The sequence below is a fragment of the Panthera uncia genome, chromosome E1 (assembly GCF_023721935.1).
Source record: "Panthera uncia isolate 11264 chromosome E1, Puncia_PCG_1.0, whole genome shotgun sequence".
In the NCBI taxonomy this organism is placed as follows: domain Eukaryota; kingdom Metazoa; phylum Chordata; class Mammalia; order Carnivora; family Felidae; genus Panthera; species Panthera uncia.
Genome location: NC_064814.1, coordinates 45,937,915 through 45,956,654, shown reverse-complemented (window position 1 = coordinate 45,956,654; position 18,740 = coordinate 45,937,915). Strand labels below are relative to the sequence as shown.

General features: G+C 51.5%; 2 protein-coding genes across 4 annotated transcripts in view; one reads left to right on the top strand and one right to left on the bottom strand.

The window, feature by feature from the left end:
- Positions 1–844: 844 nt before the first annotated feature.
- On the bottom strand, positions 845–18,589 carry CTNS (cystinosin, lysosomal cystine transporter). Of its 3 annotated transcripts, XM_049636825.1 has the most exons (11): positions 18,270–18,589; positions 15,659–15,738; positions 11,663–11,741; positions 10,002–10,086; positions 7,021–7,124; positions 6,775–6,906; positions 5,906–6,005; positions 5,703–5,822; positions 4,490–4,660; positions 2,521–2,638; positions 845–2,237 (listed from the first exon to the last, which is right to left on the bottom strand). In XM_049636825.1, the coding sequence occupies exons 2-11, from the start codon at positions 15,717–15,719 to the stop codon at positions 2,104–2,106; spliced, it is 1,104 nt and encodes a 367-aa protein (XP_049492782.1). In that variant the 5' UTR covers positions 15,720–15,738; positions 18,270–18,589; the 3' UTR covers positions 845–2,103. The 3 variants fall into 3 exon arrangements, with proteins under 3 accessions (XP_049492782.1, XP_049492781.1, XP_049492780.1); XM_049636824.1 differs by having other exon boundaries at positions 2,144–2,638; positions 18,072–18,589; XM_049636823.1 differs by having other exon boundaries at positions 2,144–2,638.
- SHPK (sedoheptulokinase) overlaps positions 18,346–18,740 on the top strand; it is a 31,429-nt gene continuing 31,034 nt past the window's right edge. Inside the window, exon 1 of the mRNA XM_049636820.1 lies at positions 18,346–18,407. The gene's annotated coding sequence lies outside the window, so the exon portion shown is untranslated. The remainder of the gene's footprint in view (positions 18,408–18,740) is intronic.

The window sequence follows — 18,740 nt, the reverse complement described above, 5'->3', positions numbered from 1 at the left end:
CTTCACTGGAACTGGGGGCAGGGAATTCCGAACTTCCCATGTGTCATTTATGTGCTGCTGCACCTTGCAGGGGTGGGGGAGGACTCATGGGCACCGAGGTGTTCATGGGAACCCCTCCCACCCCCCGCCAAGACTCTTGGGAGCATGCAGTTTCCTGCAGGCAGGAGTGCAGCTCCACATTCCAGAGGCTGTCCTCCGAGGAGATGGAGGTAAGCTGGACAACACTGGGGCCTCTGCCTGGCCCAGTGTTGCTGTGCTACCGGCTCTGGGGATTACTGTCATTCATGGATCTGCCTCCAAGCATCAAATCCAGTTTTCCAAATTTTCAAACTGGAAATTTGGTATCTCCTATTTTTGCAGGGTGGCACCCAATAAAACAGGTCTGTGGGCTTGGTCAGCCTGCAATCTCTGCTTTTGGGGAAACAAGATCTGAAATTCTTTGATATTTGGATAGAGGAAGAATCTGGAAGATAAGACCCCACCCCCACCCCTGCCAACATGAAGAGTATACACTTAACCCACCCAACCTGTGCTCACAACCACAGTCTAAGTGTCATAGAGAGACATGGTACCTGTGGGACCTACCTGGCCCTGAGCAGGCAGGCATCTTGCACTACCCACGAGGGCTCCCCGATGAAGTGCAGGATCGGCATGCAGCTACCTTGGGATCAGTGTACTTTGCAACCCCTGGCGTTTCCTTTCACGGGTTGAGTAGGGCTGTCTCCCTAAGCCCTAAGGATTGTTTCTGAAGCCAACACACCTGCCTTCTGCATCTGGCAAAGGCTCAGTGTGCAGAAAGGAAACAAATCAGGTTTTAATTAAGGATACAGGCACCTCACATTGATCTCGTAGTAAAAAAGTCTTGAGAGTGAACTGACAAGGCACATCCTGGGACACTCCCCTCCTGCCACAGGAAGGAGAGCTGCCTGGGATAGAAGAGAAGGGGGTTTGGAATAAAGGTTGGGCCCATGAGGATTGTGTGAGGTGGTTTCAAGTCCGTATGTCAGGCTCAGGCTCCTGAACAGCCAAAAAATTGGTGAGGCTCAGGTAGGAATCTGGGGGAAGTGAGGGAAGGGGGCCAGTTTTCCCCTGTAGGGGAGCTACACTCACCAATTGGCAGGTCTTACAGGCCTCTAAGGCACAGGTTTGTGTGTGTGTGTGTGTGTGTGTGTGCGCGCGCGCGCGTCCATCCCATACTCCAGATGCAGGATGAGGAGCAGTTGGAGGGGATTACGTGGGGCCCCAGACTCTGGGAAAGTGGAGGTAGGCAGAAGGTGAAGAAATTAAGCTACTTACTTCCAAAACATCCCTCAAAAAAATCCAAAAGGGGTTAGTGTGATAAAGATCCAGAGGGATTGGGCATAAGCCTAGCTCAGAACCAATCTGTTGGGCACTTCAAGGCTCAGAAATACAGTTTCTTTGCCAGACCCTGGCCGGGGCCACCTGCGATTAAGTTGTGGGAGTTGAATTATGTAGGAGTGTCAGGACGGTGAGTGCTCAGAGATTGTGGCCTTCAGAGAAGGGACCCCAAAGGCCTGACCCCAATATCCTATCCCCTCTGCCACCAGCACCAGCACCTCTGAGTCCACTGGCCACGTCACCAGGCTGCTTGGTCTCTGGGAACACGGCAGTGGCAGCAAAGCGCCCTTGGTTCACAACTGCAGGGTCAGTCCTTCAAGCTGCTCCCAGAAACACTGGTTGTTTAGGTCAAGGCCTTCGGCTCCAAGCTCAGCACTCAATCCTGCCTGGGACGGCTGTCAGAACCCGTGTGTGCTGCCTGAAGCCTTAAAGAAAATAAAGACGGTGGCATCAAGATGCAGGAGGGCCAGATGCCTGGCCGGCAAGGCCTGGGAAGGGCCGTCAGCAGTGTGGTTTTCCGTATCAGAGCAGAATCTGCTGTCTGTCTCAGAGAGAGGTTCCTCCCCAGCCCGGCCTGGGAGAATCCTGGCTGAAGGCAGGCTGGTTTGCGCATAAGGCGTTTGGCCCCGAGGAAGAGAGCGCTTCAACACTGTCAGCACAAGGCGCCAGCCCTGCACTCCAGACTCTGCCCCAGCCTTCGTGGCGGGCGCAGGGCCTGGGCCATTTATGCTGGGTCCCTGGGTGCTAGTTCAGTTGGTCATACCCTGGTTTCTTTCTGTATAAGCAGAAGTGCTGAATGAAGAAGACAATATCGAAGAAGATGGAGAAGACGCCGAGTCCAAACTTGGTTGGGTCTCCAAAGATCAGTGTCCACTGGTCTGTTAATAGCCACAGGGGACAGAGTTTGGCTTTAAGTTGGCAGCTCCTGAAGCAGCTGGAGCATATGGGGCTGTGGGGGTGGGGGGGTCCTCATCTGCCCAGGAAACCACAAATCCTCCAGCTGCCAAGGCCCCTAGGTAAGTCTCACCTTGGGTGTTGGGATTGGCTTGGATTCCCAGGCTGAAGGACTGGGGGTCAGATGGAGGGGTGTCCCAGGAAGCCTGGCCCCCACCCTGTGCCTCCAGCCCGCTGAACGGGCAGGCAGCCTGCTGGCTGACTCACCATTGTTGTAGGACTGGAGGAACATCTGGAGGAGGCTGAAGCTGCCCCCGGTGAAGTCCAGAAGCACGTTACCAATGCTCCAGCCCTCAGTGCTTTTGTAGTAAAAGTTCATGTAGGCCTGAGTCAGACACATGGGCAGACATAAGGTCGGCAGTGAGGGGGCTGAGTGGCTGCCTCATGCACCTTGTGACCGCCACTCTAAACAAGAGCAGCTCTAATTCCTCCCACTCATGTGCTTGGGCCTCAGCTCCAAAGAACACAGTGACCTTTGGGCTCTGACAATCTCTGCCAGCAGAGGAAGGAGTATGGGCGGGTCCAGGGGGGGTCTCATCTGGGTGCACGGCCAACAGCCCTCCTCCTCCCATCCCTGCACCTAGCAACTGCAAAGGAGTGGGGGATGTTGCTTCTCCATAGTCTTCATCCTTTCCTGTTCTGTGACAAAACCCTGCCCTGGTTTTCTAGCAACTGATTTTTCTTCTCATCTCCATTGAAGGGTCTTCCTAAACTCAGCCTGGACTTCGTGTTGTGCTTATCAACATAGGCTAGGAGTCTGATTGTCTGGTCTGGTACCCCAGCTCCACCCCAGGAAGGAGGTTATCTCGGGAGAGTTACTGGAGTTCTCTTAACCTCAGTTTTCCCCATCGGTAGAGTGGACTGGACTTCCACCACAGCTCTGGCTGGGCTCTGGGGACTCAGCTTCCTAGGTCTAGTGGGTGGGTCTACGTGGACATCCCCCCACTTCCTGCCGCCGCTGCCCCACATCCTTCCTCCAACACCAGAACCCTCTGGACTTCTCTGACTGGGGCAACCTCCCTATCATCCAAGAGGGAGGGCATGGCCCCTGTGGTGGTCTTCTCTCAGCCAGCCACCTGTGAGTTCCCCTTTGTCCTCTCCCACCCTCTTTTATGCTTGCGGCCACCTCTCCAGTTTTGGGACAATTCCAAGCGTCTCCAGGTGGGGCTCCTGCCTCCTAGACTGACCAGGCCCAAGCCTTCCCACACTCAGGAACTGTGGCCCCGGTTCCCTCAAGACCTATCCCCCTCAACTGCGAAGCCTTCTTCCCCAGCCCCCTAGGGCCCTCTTAGTTTCAACACTGCTCAGCCAGCAAGGTCTCCTTGCTGCCACCCCCCCCCCCCCCCCGAATGCCCCCTCCTCTCTCATCCACACAATTAAGTCCTGCTCATCCTTAAGGCTCTTGATCTGTTTCCGTGCCCTCCAGGAGATGGACCTTGACTCTGGCAAAATGGTATCCTTCCTGAGCCCAGGAAATACAAGCCTCCCTGCACCAGGGAGACTGAAAAGGGGGCTTTTGCACTGGAAATGGGGTAGGTTAAAGGAGGCCCTAGATTCAGGGGTGGAGCCCACCATTAGCAGCTATTTCACACCTTCCCCTGTCCTGGGCCATTGGGCTATGGGGCAAGATGTGTTTGACTCTAGGTCTCTGCATCTGAACAGGCCTTAGTACTTGAGGGAGCATGCTGAAGGCCCCTAAAGTGGACCCTGGATGAGACCTCTGAGGAAGGCATCTCTGGATGGGAGATGGAGGTCAGAGGTCGCAGCCCTGGGCCACTTCCTCTCACTTAATCTTTTCCAAGTATCCGGCTGCTGCTCTTCAGGGTCATCAGTTGTGCTAACAGGGGGCGAGAGTAGGGGGCAGACGAAGTCATTAGGAAAGACTGGGATGGCGAGAGAAGTGACCTGCACAACCTGACTCTCAGAGTGGAGCATGAGCTCAGAGAAGTCTCCACTGACTTCCTCAGGCGATTCCTGGCTCCAGGGAGGAGCAGCAGTACTTAAGGCCGGCTTTCTGCCTGGCCCTGCTCTGGCTGCGCTCGTGGCTTCCACTGCAACCTTCCATTCATGCCTCCTCACCCCGGCTACGGGCTGCCCCGTGGGAGGACCTGGGGTCTGTATCTCATCCCTCTCACTCTAATGGCCATGTGGAAAGTAAGGAGGGCCCTGGAGGTACCTGTGGAAAATACTTGACCAGCGTCACCGCGAGCTTGATGTAGGAGAAGCAGAGGAGAAACCGCAGCCACGTGGTTACCCCGACTGCAGCCAAAATCATGGTGATGAGCACAAAGAGCCACGAGAGCACCAGGAAGCTGATGGCAGGCCAGGACACGTGCTGGCTGCCTCGCTGAGGATGATGGAGAGAGGGAAGGGAAGGGGATAGGTGGTGGGGGTTGAGAGTCCAGTGCCAAGCACACCACTGTCGCTATCAGGATCTCTAGTTCAGTCATTCTTGGACTTTCCAGAGCCCATTTGCTTCTTGTTCCCACACTGCAGAACGGGTACCTCTCAGAGGCCACCAAGGGCTGGGAACGTGGCCCCCAACACACTGGAGGCCTGGTGCCCCATTCCAGCCCAGACTTGTTCCATGATCCAGGTGGAGCCTGATCATCTCTGGAATCTATCCCTCACCCCTACCTTTCCCCAAAGCAGGTCTCCTTCACCAGGCTTCACAGAAAGGTAACCTAGAAGGTCCATGACAGTGGGAACCAAGCAGTCCCCGGCTGACCTTGCATGTGCAAAGGGAACTCCCTGAAGGAAACACTGCACCCACAGGGAAGTGAGAGAAGACGTGCAGGTCAGTGATCCCCTGAAAACCGGCCTTATGGTGCCTTCTTTGCTGAGGCACTCAACAGCCCCCAGCAGTGCAGCGGAGGCCATTCTCCTCAGCCTGGCACTCCAGACCCTTGGACCCCTCAGGAGCCTGCTCCCCTCACCGGGACCCTGAACCCCAGCCACAAACATCTGGTCATAGTTCCTCTCACTGCCCCCTGGCCTTCAGAGTTCTGTCCTCCCACTGGGGCCGCCCCACCACCACGGCAACATCACTTATACTATGGACCACAACTCAGAGCCACTTCCTTGACGCCCTCCCCCTCCTCTCTGGTTGTGTCAGGGCCTCCATGAGCTGCCCGTGTCCTCCCGTCCTACTCAACTCTCAACCCGCTGGGTCATCACTGCCTCTGTGTCTCTCACCCCACACCTGGGGGTCCTGAGGGCTTGGGCTCATGGGTGTTCCCTATGTCCAGCATGGGGCCGGGCCTCTTATCTCGGCCCCAGTAAGCAGATGCCGAGTTTCTGTGTCTTCTATAAAATAGGAGGTATGGGTGGCGGCTGGTGGTGGTGGGTGTTGGCACCTGAGGTGGGGTGGGCACCAGCTCATCTCTCACCTCGTACAGGAAGCACTGCACGATGATAACCAGGGTGAGGGCGACTGCGTGCAGGCTGAAGAAGACGTCGTTACTATCCACGGGGTTCACTCCATTGGGGTACTTGAGGAAAAACTGCTCCTGTTTGAGGGGTTGGGAGAAGCCTGGGGGTGAGGTGCAGCCAAACTACCAAACAACCGGGGCCAAGCTGCAGTGGGCATTACCTTGATGTAGGGCACCCAGAAGAGGCCAACGTTGAACACACTGTAGGCCACGAAGCCTGTCAGGTTCAGCGCCACGAAGTCAAAGCTTAGACCAATGACACTGGCATGGGAGCGACAAAGAGACAAAGCAGGGTAAAAGGTGAGACTGGAAAGATGGGAGGGGACAGAGCTCCCAACACATGGGGAGGAGGGCCCAGCTCTCCCAAGGAGAGCACTGTCCTCAGGCCCCTTTGCACACCGCAATCGATGCCACACTATCCCACCCTCTTGGGAACCAGTGTCCTCCCTCCTTCCCCTGTCTCTGCCTCCATAAGCCCTGGCCCGGAGGGAAGTCTGGAGGCCTCCTTCAGAGAGAAAGCATCTCCGTCCCTGGCTCCCAGCTTAGCAGCCCTATGAGGCCCATGTGGCTGGGGTAACTGCAGGACAGCTTGGGTCCTTGCTATGCAAAGACACAACTCCAGGCCCACTTTGTCTTTAAAGTCAGGGTGGGGTCGCTTAACCTCCAAGGCTGAAGGACCCAGCTGTAGCACTGCAGCAGGACTTGACACTAATTCCTGCAGGGCTGGATGGACCAAGAACCGCAGATGTGGTGGACTCCTCCCTCCCAGCACATTCTCTGCTTCCCTGAGAAGCCCCAATTCGTTGCTTTCACAGGGAGGGGCTGAACTGGGCCACAGACCAAATGCCTAGCACTGCAAGTCCTGCCACAGGCTCTTAGAGCTTTCATACTGGACAACTTTCTAGAAAGGGCAGGAAGAGAGAAGAGCCGAGGAAGAAAGTCTGAACCCATGCTGCCTACAGCCTCGCTGGGATGCCTCCCATCTTACCAGCCCCAAGTGACTGCAAGTAAAGCTCAGTGAGTTGGTTACCTTTTCCGCCTCCAGTTGGTGATCACCTGAGGGTAGAAGGAAATGGACCAGGCCACAAAGTAAATCCAGCCAATCACCTGGTTTATGATGCTAACGATATTGCTGTGGACGACCAAGAAGCGGATCCTCGGGCTAGAAAGAATTTGGGGATGAGCGGAGGCTGGGCTCGAAGGAAGCCCCCATGTGCCCAACGATGCCCGCCTCCCATCTCATCATTTAAGCCTATGTGGGCTGAGGCCAGCCTACCCGGTCTGGTTGGAATGGTTTCCGTGCAGATAAGCAGTAAGTTGTCCAACATTTTGAGACGTCACTTGAAAAGAGGAATCTGTCACGCCGGGAGGCACCACAACCTGTTAGGAAAACTGAATTCGATCCAGTGCTACATAGTTATTGGGACCTGAGTGTCCAGCTCCAGGCTCCACTCTAGGAAATAGTGGGACGGATCACACACAGTGCGGACCTTCCAAGAGCTTACTAACAAAAGGGAGAAACATTGGACCAACTACCCCTCCCCCAAGAACCCCCTCCCCCCACCTGTGTGTTAGACTTTCTGAGCAGAACAATAGCCCTGCCCTCAGGCCTCAACTCCCAGGGAAGGTGGGACAGCTCTCCTCTCACTAACCATGTGATCTCAGGCAAGTTATTCAACCTCAGTTTGCTCACCTGTACAAGTGGATAACAGAAGTGTCTACCTTTCAGGGTTGCTATGAATGACATAAAGTCCATAAATACTATGTCTGTTATTACTTCTACTTCTGCTATTATGGAAGGCTCCTCAATATCCACAAACAACATCTGCCCCACGCCCAGTGTGGCTGCCAAGTGACAAAACAGAAGAGGTACAATCAACAGACACTTGTCAGGGAGAACATTCTCACCCTCATTTCTGATAAACATTTTATGTTTATCAAAAGTTCTCTCCAAGAAAGAGAGAGGCTTGCCTGCAACATCTGATCTCCCAGTCATTTCCTTGGATACTCTCAAATCCCCCGAATGTGGCAGGGAGCAGGATGATACCTTTGCTGACCCAAACTGTCTCCCCCTCTTTGCTCCTTGGGTAATGCTCTGGGCCCCACACCTCCACCCATATCACAGGCGTTGTGAGGATGCAGTCATTAGAATTCAGTGGCTTCTTTATGAGGACCCTGGAAGGACTTTATGTTTTTAGCATTAGAAATCAGGGGGCTTTGGCGGAACAAATAAAATGGTATGAGCGGCTGCCGCAAAGCCCAGAGTCTAATTCATGGCCCACCTCTTGCAAGCCACGTCCTCATGATGCATACTACTTTTGGCTATTTTTTTCTTATTTTTAACAGGTTTTCTTGGCAATGTTGTTTGTATATCTGTAAGTGGGCCACTACGTCCCTTCAGGAACTAGGAAGGAAGAAAACTGGTCAACTGGAAATCAACTGGTACAGGGCAGAAGGAAATCATAACTACCACTATCTTTTTTTTTTTTTTTTAATTAATAAACTTTATTTTTAAGAGCAGTTTTAGGTCCACAAAATCTACCACTATCTTTCACTCTGTGCTTTCTTTCTGCATGCCAGGTACAATCCTAGACATTTTATACTCGCTATGGCTTTTAATCCTCATAACCCTTGTCAAGCAGACATTATTAACCTTATGTCTACAAGTGAGGAATCTGTGATGTGCTGGGTGGGGTACCTTGTCCAAGGCTCATAGGTCAGGCCCCTAGTTCTAACCAGTAGTTTCCAAAGGCAGGAGACAGGACTGGCTAGAGTTGGATGGGAGGGGCCATATAGGTTGGCTCCTGGAAAGTGGGTTGGTACTCATATGGATCACTCTAAAACTGGATTTGACTCCCACCATTGATTTTTTTTTTTTTAATTATAGTTGACATACAATGTTATCCACCATTAACATTTTTATGAAAGTGAATTATAACATATGTGCAGAAAAGTTTACACATCACAGCTTGATGAAATAATATCCACAAACCAAGATCAAGCACTCGGGTCAAGAAATGGAACACTTCCAGCATTCAGAAGCCCTATTCGGCTCTTTTCCAGTCACACCTAAGCCCCAAGGGGAAACCACTATGCTGACCAACACCACAGATTTGCCTTGACTGGGTGTGCACTTTATGCACAAAGAAGCATACAATCTACTTTACTGTGTCAGGCTTCTTTTGCTTAAAATGATGTTTGACTTTCACGGATTTCGAAAAGATGATACTTTTACTTAGCAGTCTGACCTGAAACTAGGCGATCAATGTCATTCCTCAGAGTCTAAATTTGATCTGTGGATCATGCCAGACGTCAGCTGGGTGCCACAACCTGCTGTAAGAACCACCAGGCTTTTCTTACCCTGCAGCAGGCTTCATACCCCAGGGCAGGAGGAAGTGGTGAGAAGTGGCTCAGTCTAATGAGGCGTGGTGCTCACCAAAGGGTGAGAGGGGACTCCCTTCCCACACAAGGCCCTTCTGGGTTGACAGGCTTTATCTGATCGCATGCTTTAGTGCCGTTTTCTTGCCAGGGGCCTCAGAGCCAACTTGCAGCCCATTTCTACAACCACACAGGGCCTGTGACATGCCTCAGAGTTATCCCTGCATTTATTCTGTCTTTTTTTTTAAACCACTGTTTATTCTCTACATTATTCTCCCCTATTGGTATTTTTTACTTAGTCAATTTGTAATTGGCTCAAATGTTGGTAAGGTAGAAGCAGTGTGTATATTAACATATAAATGCATAAGGGCTATGAATCGTGATCATTAGACAGCATTTGGCACTGATTTTTGGAAATAACACTCAACCAATGGAATCTCAGAATAATGCTTTGCAAACTTCAGTGTGGACCTAAATAATCTGGGGATCTTGCTCATACGCAGGTTTTGAATCAGTAGGTCTAGGATGGGGCCCATGATTCTGCATTTCTAAAAGGTTTTCAAGAAGGGACAATAGTATTGGTCCACCAATACCCTCTAAGTAGCACAATTTTAGAAAATCATCATATGAATTTCTTCTACGTTCCCAGGACCATTTTTGCCTCAAATTTCTTACCATCACTTTCCTAATTCCATCTATGTGGCATAAAATGCCCATCGTCAAAGAGACCAACAAAGCCAAAATCAGAGATTTCGAGAATGATGGAACAGGGGCGGCCCACAGTATAAAAACAAGGTGGCCTATTTCTACAGGTACGCACTTAAAGACTATTTTGTTACCCAGCAGTTCTCCACCCATCAGTTAAAATTCATTACTTACTTCATCAGGGAGCTCAAGGATAGTAACATTTTTTGAACGAAATGTGATTTGAAAAGTGATCACCAAAGTTGCATTTAACGGATGCCTGTGGAGGACAAGAGTCTGATTACTACTGAGAAGCCGGACACTGTGAGATCTCAACCAACCCTCTCGATTTCACATAGGCCTGTCACTTCTCAAGCAATTAGCATTAAATGTGCTATGTGCTAGGTCCTGAGTCTCAGACAGGTGGGGTCCTTGCTCCTTAGGAGCTTTCTATCTGTATTAGGAGACAAGAAGCCCATGGGGGCCAGGTGAGACCCTGAGAAGGTGGGGAACTGGCTGTGACTGCCAGAGGCCAACAGGACCATGCCATTTGCTCTGGTGGAGAAGGCTTCCAAGGACTCAATTGTGAGCAGGGATAGGTGTGTCCCTAGAAAGCCATGAGATGTGTCTGATGGGAGTAGTCGGTGGTGTCCTCAAGTGTGGATGTACAGGCCTGGAGTTAATTTGGAAGGCTATGGAATGCCACTCAAGGATTCTGGAGAGGGACGATGTGGTGAGGGGATGGCCTGTCAGATTTATAAGGTATCCACATAGAGAGGTGGCAGGAATTGGGACGGAATGCAGGTCTGTTAGGGAGCCTTGCTACCAAAGCTTTGGTCTGAGATCAGACTGCCCAGGAGAGGTAAAGAAAAGGCAGAAGGGCAAAGAGTAAAGGACAGGGTTCTAGACCTTCATCCTGGGGAATCCTCCTGGCTGGGAGGCAAGAGTAGAGAGAAGCAGTGAAGAATATGGAAGAGGAGGCAGGCTCTCTGGCAGTCTGTACTCAGCCAGCACCTCACCCCTAAACCAGCAAAGGTCAGCAAGGAACACTCTCAGACAAGGCGAAGCATGAGGGTTGCCATGAATGGGATTCACCCAGTATGTTCACTTCTGCTTTCAGGAGGGATCTCAGAAGTGTTGGTGAGCAGCTCAGCAACTTGCCCCCTGATCTTCAGGGCTGTCATCAAATGCTCAGAGCCTTGGGAAGGACCACCCTGAGGTCTGACATCAACTGCTGGTCACTTAAGGACATCTCTCAGAAGGGGAAAAGGTTCACGTCTCTATGGAGAATCCCCCTTCCTCCTCTTCTGACCAGAAACAAGGATTCAGCGGCTGGTGGGGAAAGACTCTAGGACCTCAATCTGCAGACCACCTGCTATCGCCTCTCTTTCTCTGGCTTGTCTTTTGGTTTTTGTTTTTAAAATTTTATTTTTTCAAGAGAGAAGGGACTTGATAATACCATATAGAATACCATATAGCATATCCACTGACCCTTCTCTGGCTTGTCTTTTTCTAATTTTTATTTTGAATGTTTACTTATTTTTGGGTGGTGAGGACAGAGCATGAGCAGGGGAGGGGCAGAGAGACAGGGAGACACACAATCCGAAGCAAGCTCCAGGCTCTGAGCTGTCAGCATAAAGCCCGATGTGGGGTTTGAACTTGTGAACTGGGAGATCACGACCTGAGCCTAAGTTGGACGCTTAACTGACTGAGCCACCCAGGCACCCCATAGTTTGTCTTAAAGTGAAGAGGCAAAGGCATCACACTTGAAATATGAACGGAGCCAGGGGTCAGCTCTGACCCAGCCACAGGGTGAATGAACTCAGCTGATAGTAGAGTTGAGCCCGGGAACTTACTGAAGGGTGATGCTGATGTTGGCCGAACTTCCATTTTCCAGCTTCACAGTGGGAGGAACAGTGAGATCGACTGTCGACTCTGGAAGGGCCCAAACCAATGACAAGCCATCAGGTCAGAGAACTCAGGCCCACAAGGAAAAGCTGGGACAAGGATCCCTGACATCTGAACTCATGAGCGCTGACTCACGGCAACCCCCATGTTCTAGGAGAAGATGTGGACGCCCTGGGGGGCATAAGTGATGGACCTGGAAACCTGAGCCTTCATTACATTCTTTTCCCTCTGACACCAGAGAGACAGAGGCAGACACAGGCCTGAGCAGGAAACAGTGTAGCTTCCTCTTTCCCACACCAAGAAGCTCTGGGGCTGAGTTACCCAGAGATAGGAGCCCCAAAAACTGTCATGCAGGAATTCAAGGATCGATCCGGGACTGGAAAATGTGGACTTGAACCACCTCTTCAGATGGGAAAGCACAGGGGTCTCCTCTGTTCATGGGGCTAAAATGGCCCTGTAGAACTGCTCCAGCCCCTTCCTGTACTCTCAGAGACACACAGGGCCCAGCTATCCTGTTTCTAAAGAACCCTTTTGGGCTCCATACTAACTTAGCTAAACCCATTCACTGATCCCCTTCCTGAGGCTGACTCTGGGGGCTGGAGAATGGTGAACACCACAGTCTCACATAGGGATTTCTTCTTGGCATTAAGGTGTTGATGCAGGATAAAGTAGACAAATAGGCCTTGGGAGTGAGGGCGGAAGCAGGTTGGGAAGGCCAAATACCCTAGAGCAACCTGGCTATAGAACCAGAGTGAGCCAGCCTCTCCCCCACCTCTTCCAGTGTTCTTTGGGCAGCCCACACTCACACCCCACCCCTACTCCCAGGTGTGCTCAAAGCCCCAGGCACCTGTCCACCTCACCTCCCTTACCTCGAGGCCTTCACGGTTATGCAAGGGCTAAGGAGTGGTCACGAATCTAGACTGGGCAGGAAAGGGAGTCCACAGGGGAAAGAAGGAGCTCAACTTGATTAAAGAGGGAGCAGCTGTAGGCAGCCCCAGGTTTCTCTCTCCCCACTCCCCTCTGGGCAGAAGATGAGGAACTGAGATCTGAGATTTTTAGGTGTTCAGATTGGAAGGGAACATAAAAGTTCCCTAATTTAACCTCCACTGTCTGATCCCATTTTTCATTACTCCTACCTGGAAGGTGCTCTTCCTCTGCCTGAACATCTCTAGGAATAGTAACCTCATCTCCTGCAAAGGAATTGGCTAGCCTGGAACTTGTACTCCCGGGCCTGGCTCTGCTGCCTGGGGCCCCTGAGGGGCCCACATTAGCCCTGCACACATGAATGCAGACCCAGGCTCTGTCACCTGCATCTGCAAGCCTCCAAGCTGAGACTCCCACAGTCTGAGGTCTCTAGTTCCATGCTCTCAGTACAGCTGCCTGGCTGAGTGCCGCTGAGTAGGTCTGTCCCCATGCTGGCCCTTTCAGAGGCCAAGCTTCTCAGAGCTGAGTAAGATGATCCCTCCCTTAAGTGTAGCCTCAGGGCCTGGAGGCGGCTTTGGCAACTCTGCCCCTTTTCCACACTCTGATGTCAACGCGAAGCTTTGTTCTGGGCTTGTTCTGGGCTTGCACAGCTGGGGGTGGGGTGGAGCGGGGTGGGGCAGTAGTGTGTAAGTCCCTGATGTTACTTTCTGTCTAGAGTTGAGGGCCACACTAGACAAGCAAAACCACTGACGAGACAGTGCCCAGGACAGGGATACTGAAAGTGAGGCCAGGCAGCTACCCACACCTCTGGGTCCACCCATAAGCTCTGGTGCCCTAGGGTTCTGCTGGGCTGTGGTCAGGGTGAGTGAGAGATCAACATGCCTTTGCTCATCCGCAGTCTTTGCATTTTAAGAGAGGAGGCTGTGAACTCTCATAGAACCACATCAGGGAATGTTTACTCTCCCCTCACTTAGAGCCAGGGAAGACAGTGGCACTTAGCAGCTGACAGACTGGGCTCTGAAGTCACACGGTTCATCCTGGCTTTGTCACGTCCTCGCTGTGTGACAACGGGTAAGGTTCTGAGCCTCTATGGGTCTGTCTTTCCTCACCCATAAAATGGGGAGAATGGCACTACATGTAACACTGGTGTTTGCGACCCACCCTCCACATGGCCTGAGTGCTAAATAATTGCTGGTGACCATTCTCGTCATCATTTAAACACTGCAGAGCATTTTTAAGCCCAAGATGGAAGGCAGTTACAAAGCAGGCATCATATCCAGGGAAAGCATATTTTACAGTTTGCCCTGGAGGAAGAGTCTCTGGACACATCAGAATTACCAAATAAGTCTTAATGAAACCACCCCAAGTTTCCCCTGAGAAAAACCTGGGTTTTTTTTTAAGAAATACTTGTTGGCACCGCCCACTGTGCTCCCCACCCCACCCACTCTGCTAACACTGTTAACCCATTCTCTAATTATTGTAACAGTGAGAGGTGGGTATTCTCATTTCCAATTCAGATATAAGGAAACTGAGAATCCCAAGAGGGAGTGTCTTGCCCACACGGCTCAGTGATGGAGGCAGGATTCAAACCCAAGTTTCAAGCCCAGGTTCTTGCCACTAGGTCGTAGTACCTCAAGATTCCACCCGGAGAAGTCAGACACCACAAACTCTGAAGGCCAATCATCTCATCCAGTCCTGGACGACCGACGCCCAAAGTAAAGAGCAGACAGGCAAGGCAGAATGAGGTCAGAAACCCAATTTCACTCACTTGATTTTATGGTGGTTTCCACCATTCTTTTTCAATGAGATTCAGGAAAGGAGGTGAAGTAATAAAATGGAGCAGGGATCCTAGGCAGGTTCCACCTTTGCTGTTTTCTAGCTCTGTGACTTTGGGGAAGACTTTTACCCCCTCCTGGGCCTAAGTTTCCCCTCTGTTTAATTGAGATGGTGGTGGCTGGATATGCTCTTCTCTCCTAAGGCTTTATCTAAAGCCTGCTAATGCGGGTGTGACATACACTTGGGCCTTTTAGGCCCCAAGAATATGATCCCACAGGTCTGGGGCGGGATTCTGGAATCCGTATTGAGGAACACCAGGATGGTGCAATCTTCCCTTTCTTGGCAATTGCTTATCCACAAGGTGTGACTGCAAAGTAACATGACTGATTGTTTAATAAACCTGGAAGAGCCTTCAAGAGGCCAGATAACTGTAATGGTACAGCCACTGTGTATGGTTGGGAAGCCTCTGCAGGATTTGTATTGCTTGTATAAGGTTCATTTGAAATTGTTAGGGATTTGAAGATATCCCTTAAATAGCCTTGCTATTGTCCCTTGACAATAGCCAAGCTGATGATCAAAATAACTGGCCTGCCATCTTAGGAGTGCTAAACACTTTCTTTTCTTTTCATGAAGGAATCTCAGCAATGTTTCAGGCAGTAGGAGAACTGATAGAATGATGCAGCCCTCTAAGGGCCCTGCTCTGAAGATCAAGCTTCACAAAGATGCACAAACCCTAAGGCATCTTTCGACGACCAGCCTGCGTTCTGTGAGGCCCTACCCCTTCCTGGGCTGCGGCACCCTGTTCCTCGGTTCCTAAGAGAAGGTCTTTTCATCTTACCAGGGGATGCCAGGCAGACTCCTCAGGTATCTGAACCTGAGAGAAGAACCAGGTACAAAAAGGTGGCCACCTCATTTGCTTCTGCGCATCTCCCAGGACCCACATAATTCCTCTGTGAGGTCTACAGGGCAAGAAGTTGTCGGAGTTCCACAGTTTGACTTTGGTGACATGGAAAAGTAACAGGGACCCTGTGAAAAAGGCCAATTATCTTGGAACCGTCTGGCTCCCTGTCAAACTCCTGGACTCCAGACCTGGGTCTGCTCCATCACCGATTGGTCGTTTGGCCACGGGCAGGCAGGCGCATGCAGAGTCTGGACAATCCTAAGCCACTGGCTACAAACAGGTCAGGCCACTTACTCTATAGCACCATCTCCCTCTTTACAAAGAGGCCCATTTCTAAACTTACCACATTTCTCTATGAACTTCAGGGGAAGAAGGATAGAAATCATCAGCCAACTGCTTATCATGTTCTTCAATTTCAAAGAACTAGGAAAAAGAACACACAGCAAGAGAAGTTCAGGTTAAAGTTGGAGCAGCTCAGCAACAAGTGGACAATATGCCATTTGGAACCATGGCATAGACAGTTCATAAAGGACTTTCACCTCACACCTGTGACCTCATGGGCTTTGTATCACCAGCTTGGAGGAGGAGACTCTAGGGTGAGTGGGTGTGAGGAGACTTAGTTTTGTTTGATATGTGGGGAAATGGGCTCAGAGAGGCTAAGCGTGTTGTGTAAGGTTCCACTCTGAGGAAGTAGACAAACACTGAATTTTTCCCCTCTTCAACTGCTTCTTGCAACCTAGTTAACGAAAAGAAAGAATGCACTCTTCCCGGTTGAGGGTCCTTTTTTTCAAAAAGTTATTCACACTGTAGTCAGATATTTGACTTTGCGAACCTAAAACCCTTAAGGAAATTAATTTCATTCCCCGTCCAGAGACAAAAGCCTAAGGGGCTAATGCCACCAACTGACATTTGGTTAAGTCCCTCCAGGACTAGCAGGGATCACTCATGATGGGGAGCCAGTGAGGGACAAGGCCCTGATTAGCCCAGGAGAAACTCACTGGTGAAGCGAGGGAGATGCACTGCATAATACCCATAATCCCCGACACACAGCAGGTGAACCATGTGTCAAGATGGGGCAGGTCAGCATGGATATCTGTAACTTGGTCTATACATGTTGCCTTGGCACACAGAGCCCAGGCCTTCCCACCTGACAGCCTCTGGGGATCCCTGTGGGGACAGCTAGGAGAGGTCTGTGTGGAAACATCCCTTTGGTTTCAGTTTTCCCAAAAGGCCTCAAGGAGCCTCCTGATACACCCCTCCCTTCAAATAAGTCTTCCTCACTGCTCCAGCCTGCCTGACTTCTGCTTGTCCTTGCCTCCTCCAGGGGCCTCTCTGCCTGATGCAGCTCCCTTTGACTGTTAGGTCTTATCTCCGGAGCTTTTCCCCTTGCTGGCACTGACCTCCTCTCTCTAGCCTTCTCTGGAGGCCTCGCCTTTGGCATCCCTGTGCCCTCTACCACCCACTTTCTGTACTGTGACCTGTAGGGAATTGCTCTCCTGTGTCTGGAATGACCATGCATCTCCCATTCACTCTTGCCACTCTCTGCTCCTCACACCTGCCCATGTCCTCAAGTTCAGGATTAAGAATGTCCCTCAGGGTAGAGTCTAGATTTTCCTCTGGAAATCAGATACAAATCAGGCCTAACCAACTCTTCTCTCATCCTGCAGGAATGGAATGTGGGCTGAAAAACTCAAATATTTGGTTAGCAAAGGTCTCCCAGGCTCAGAGGCTGAGATACCTTGGAGGAAAGACATCAGGACAGATAGACATTAAGAGGTAAGTCGATTAAAATGTGAGAAAAAGGTCAGATTCATAGCTACACACTAAAACTATGTCTTGTGAACGCTGCAAGGTAGAAATGGAGAATTTCATGACAATGGGCTCAGTCAGGCATGCCCCTCTTCCTGTGTTAAGGTCTATCTTCCAGGCCTCACTCAGATACCACTTTAAGAGGTCTCTCACTCCCAAACCATCCATTCCAGAAGAAACCTGTGGCTAGGGGTCTCCAACTCCTGTCAGGTATCTGATTTAGTCCTGTCAACTGTTTTATAACCTGGAATTTCTTGCGTCTCCTCTTGAAGAATACAGAAAGTGGCAAGGAACGTGTACCCTACAGACAGACTGCACAGGTTTGAACCTGAGCTCCCCACTTATTAGCCGTATTACTTTGGGGTGCTATTTAACTTGAGGAGTCAAGTTTCAATTTCCTAATGTAAAACAGGGACAGTGAGACTACATCATACGACTTTTAAAGGAGATGAAAAGTAAAGCATGGCTTGTGGCCTTCCAAAGAGCCACAGTTCACAAACAGAGTTAATTCGTGGTATTAAAATTTCATGGTGGTGGGGACAGTCTGGTTAGGAAAAAAGACTGAGAAACAAAGTTGTAAAATGATTACTGCTGTTGCCTAGGGCGCCTAGCAAGCTCTCATAAAGCATAGGTGTTACTTTTTCTCAATTCTGTTGAAAAGGCAGGGCCCAGTCATTTGTCATCCTTTCCTCCAGCCTGAAAGCCCCGGAATGCAGGGCAGGGTCTCATCATACCCAGTTCCCCAGAGCCCAGACCCGCGCTCAGCACATCAACTGGAGTTTCTGGAAGGGCCTTCTCAGCATCTCCTCTCTCCAAAGTCGACTGCAAACTCCGCGACCTGGATTCAGGCGGCAACTAACCAGAAGGCGGGGAAGGGGTTCAGACTTGCACTGGGATAGAGCCACCCACACCGCCTCATCAGCCCAACGTCCCCTGCCTCTGCTCACCACCAAGCGGGCCTTTCAACCTCGAGGCTGTCCGGTGTCTCGAGGCCGGGACTGCTCGTAGGTGGTGGAGCCCTGGCGCGGCTGGGGGGGAACTAGATGCGCTGCAAGATCTCAACCGACTTACTGTACCAGTCTTTAGCCCTCTGGGGTTCCGTCTGGGAAATGGGGGGAGGCTGTTGGGGCCGCGCCGGCTCTCACCTGAGATCCTCTAGGCCCGGGGAACCCAACACACGGCACGCAGGAGCCGTTTGTGACTGCACCCGCTTCCCCCGGCCGGCTTGACTTGGGGTGAGGGCGGACCAGAAGTCACCGGACTCCGGCCACCTGATTCTCCGGGTACAGATTTCGGCGCTATGCACTCTGGGAACTGTAGTTTAGTCGTAGCCCGACCATCAGGAAGGGTTGGGGGCGGAGCAGAGGGGCGCAGGCGTCTTGGGAGGGATGAGGGCTCGGGTGTGAGGGAAGATTAAGCCCCCTTTACGACACAGAGACCCCTGGAGCGCCCAGTGCCTGTAGGCGTGCCCTGCGCTAGTTCGGTAAACGAAGCCCGGGCAGCGCTGCACTGCCCTGGAACTGCTGCCTTGCAGGACGGGCCTTCTAGGTCCCGCCTTCCATAGCCTCTCCGCCTATAGCCAGGGCCTGCCATGAGGGGTGGTGCGGGGCTCCGCT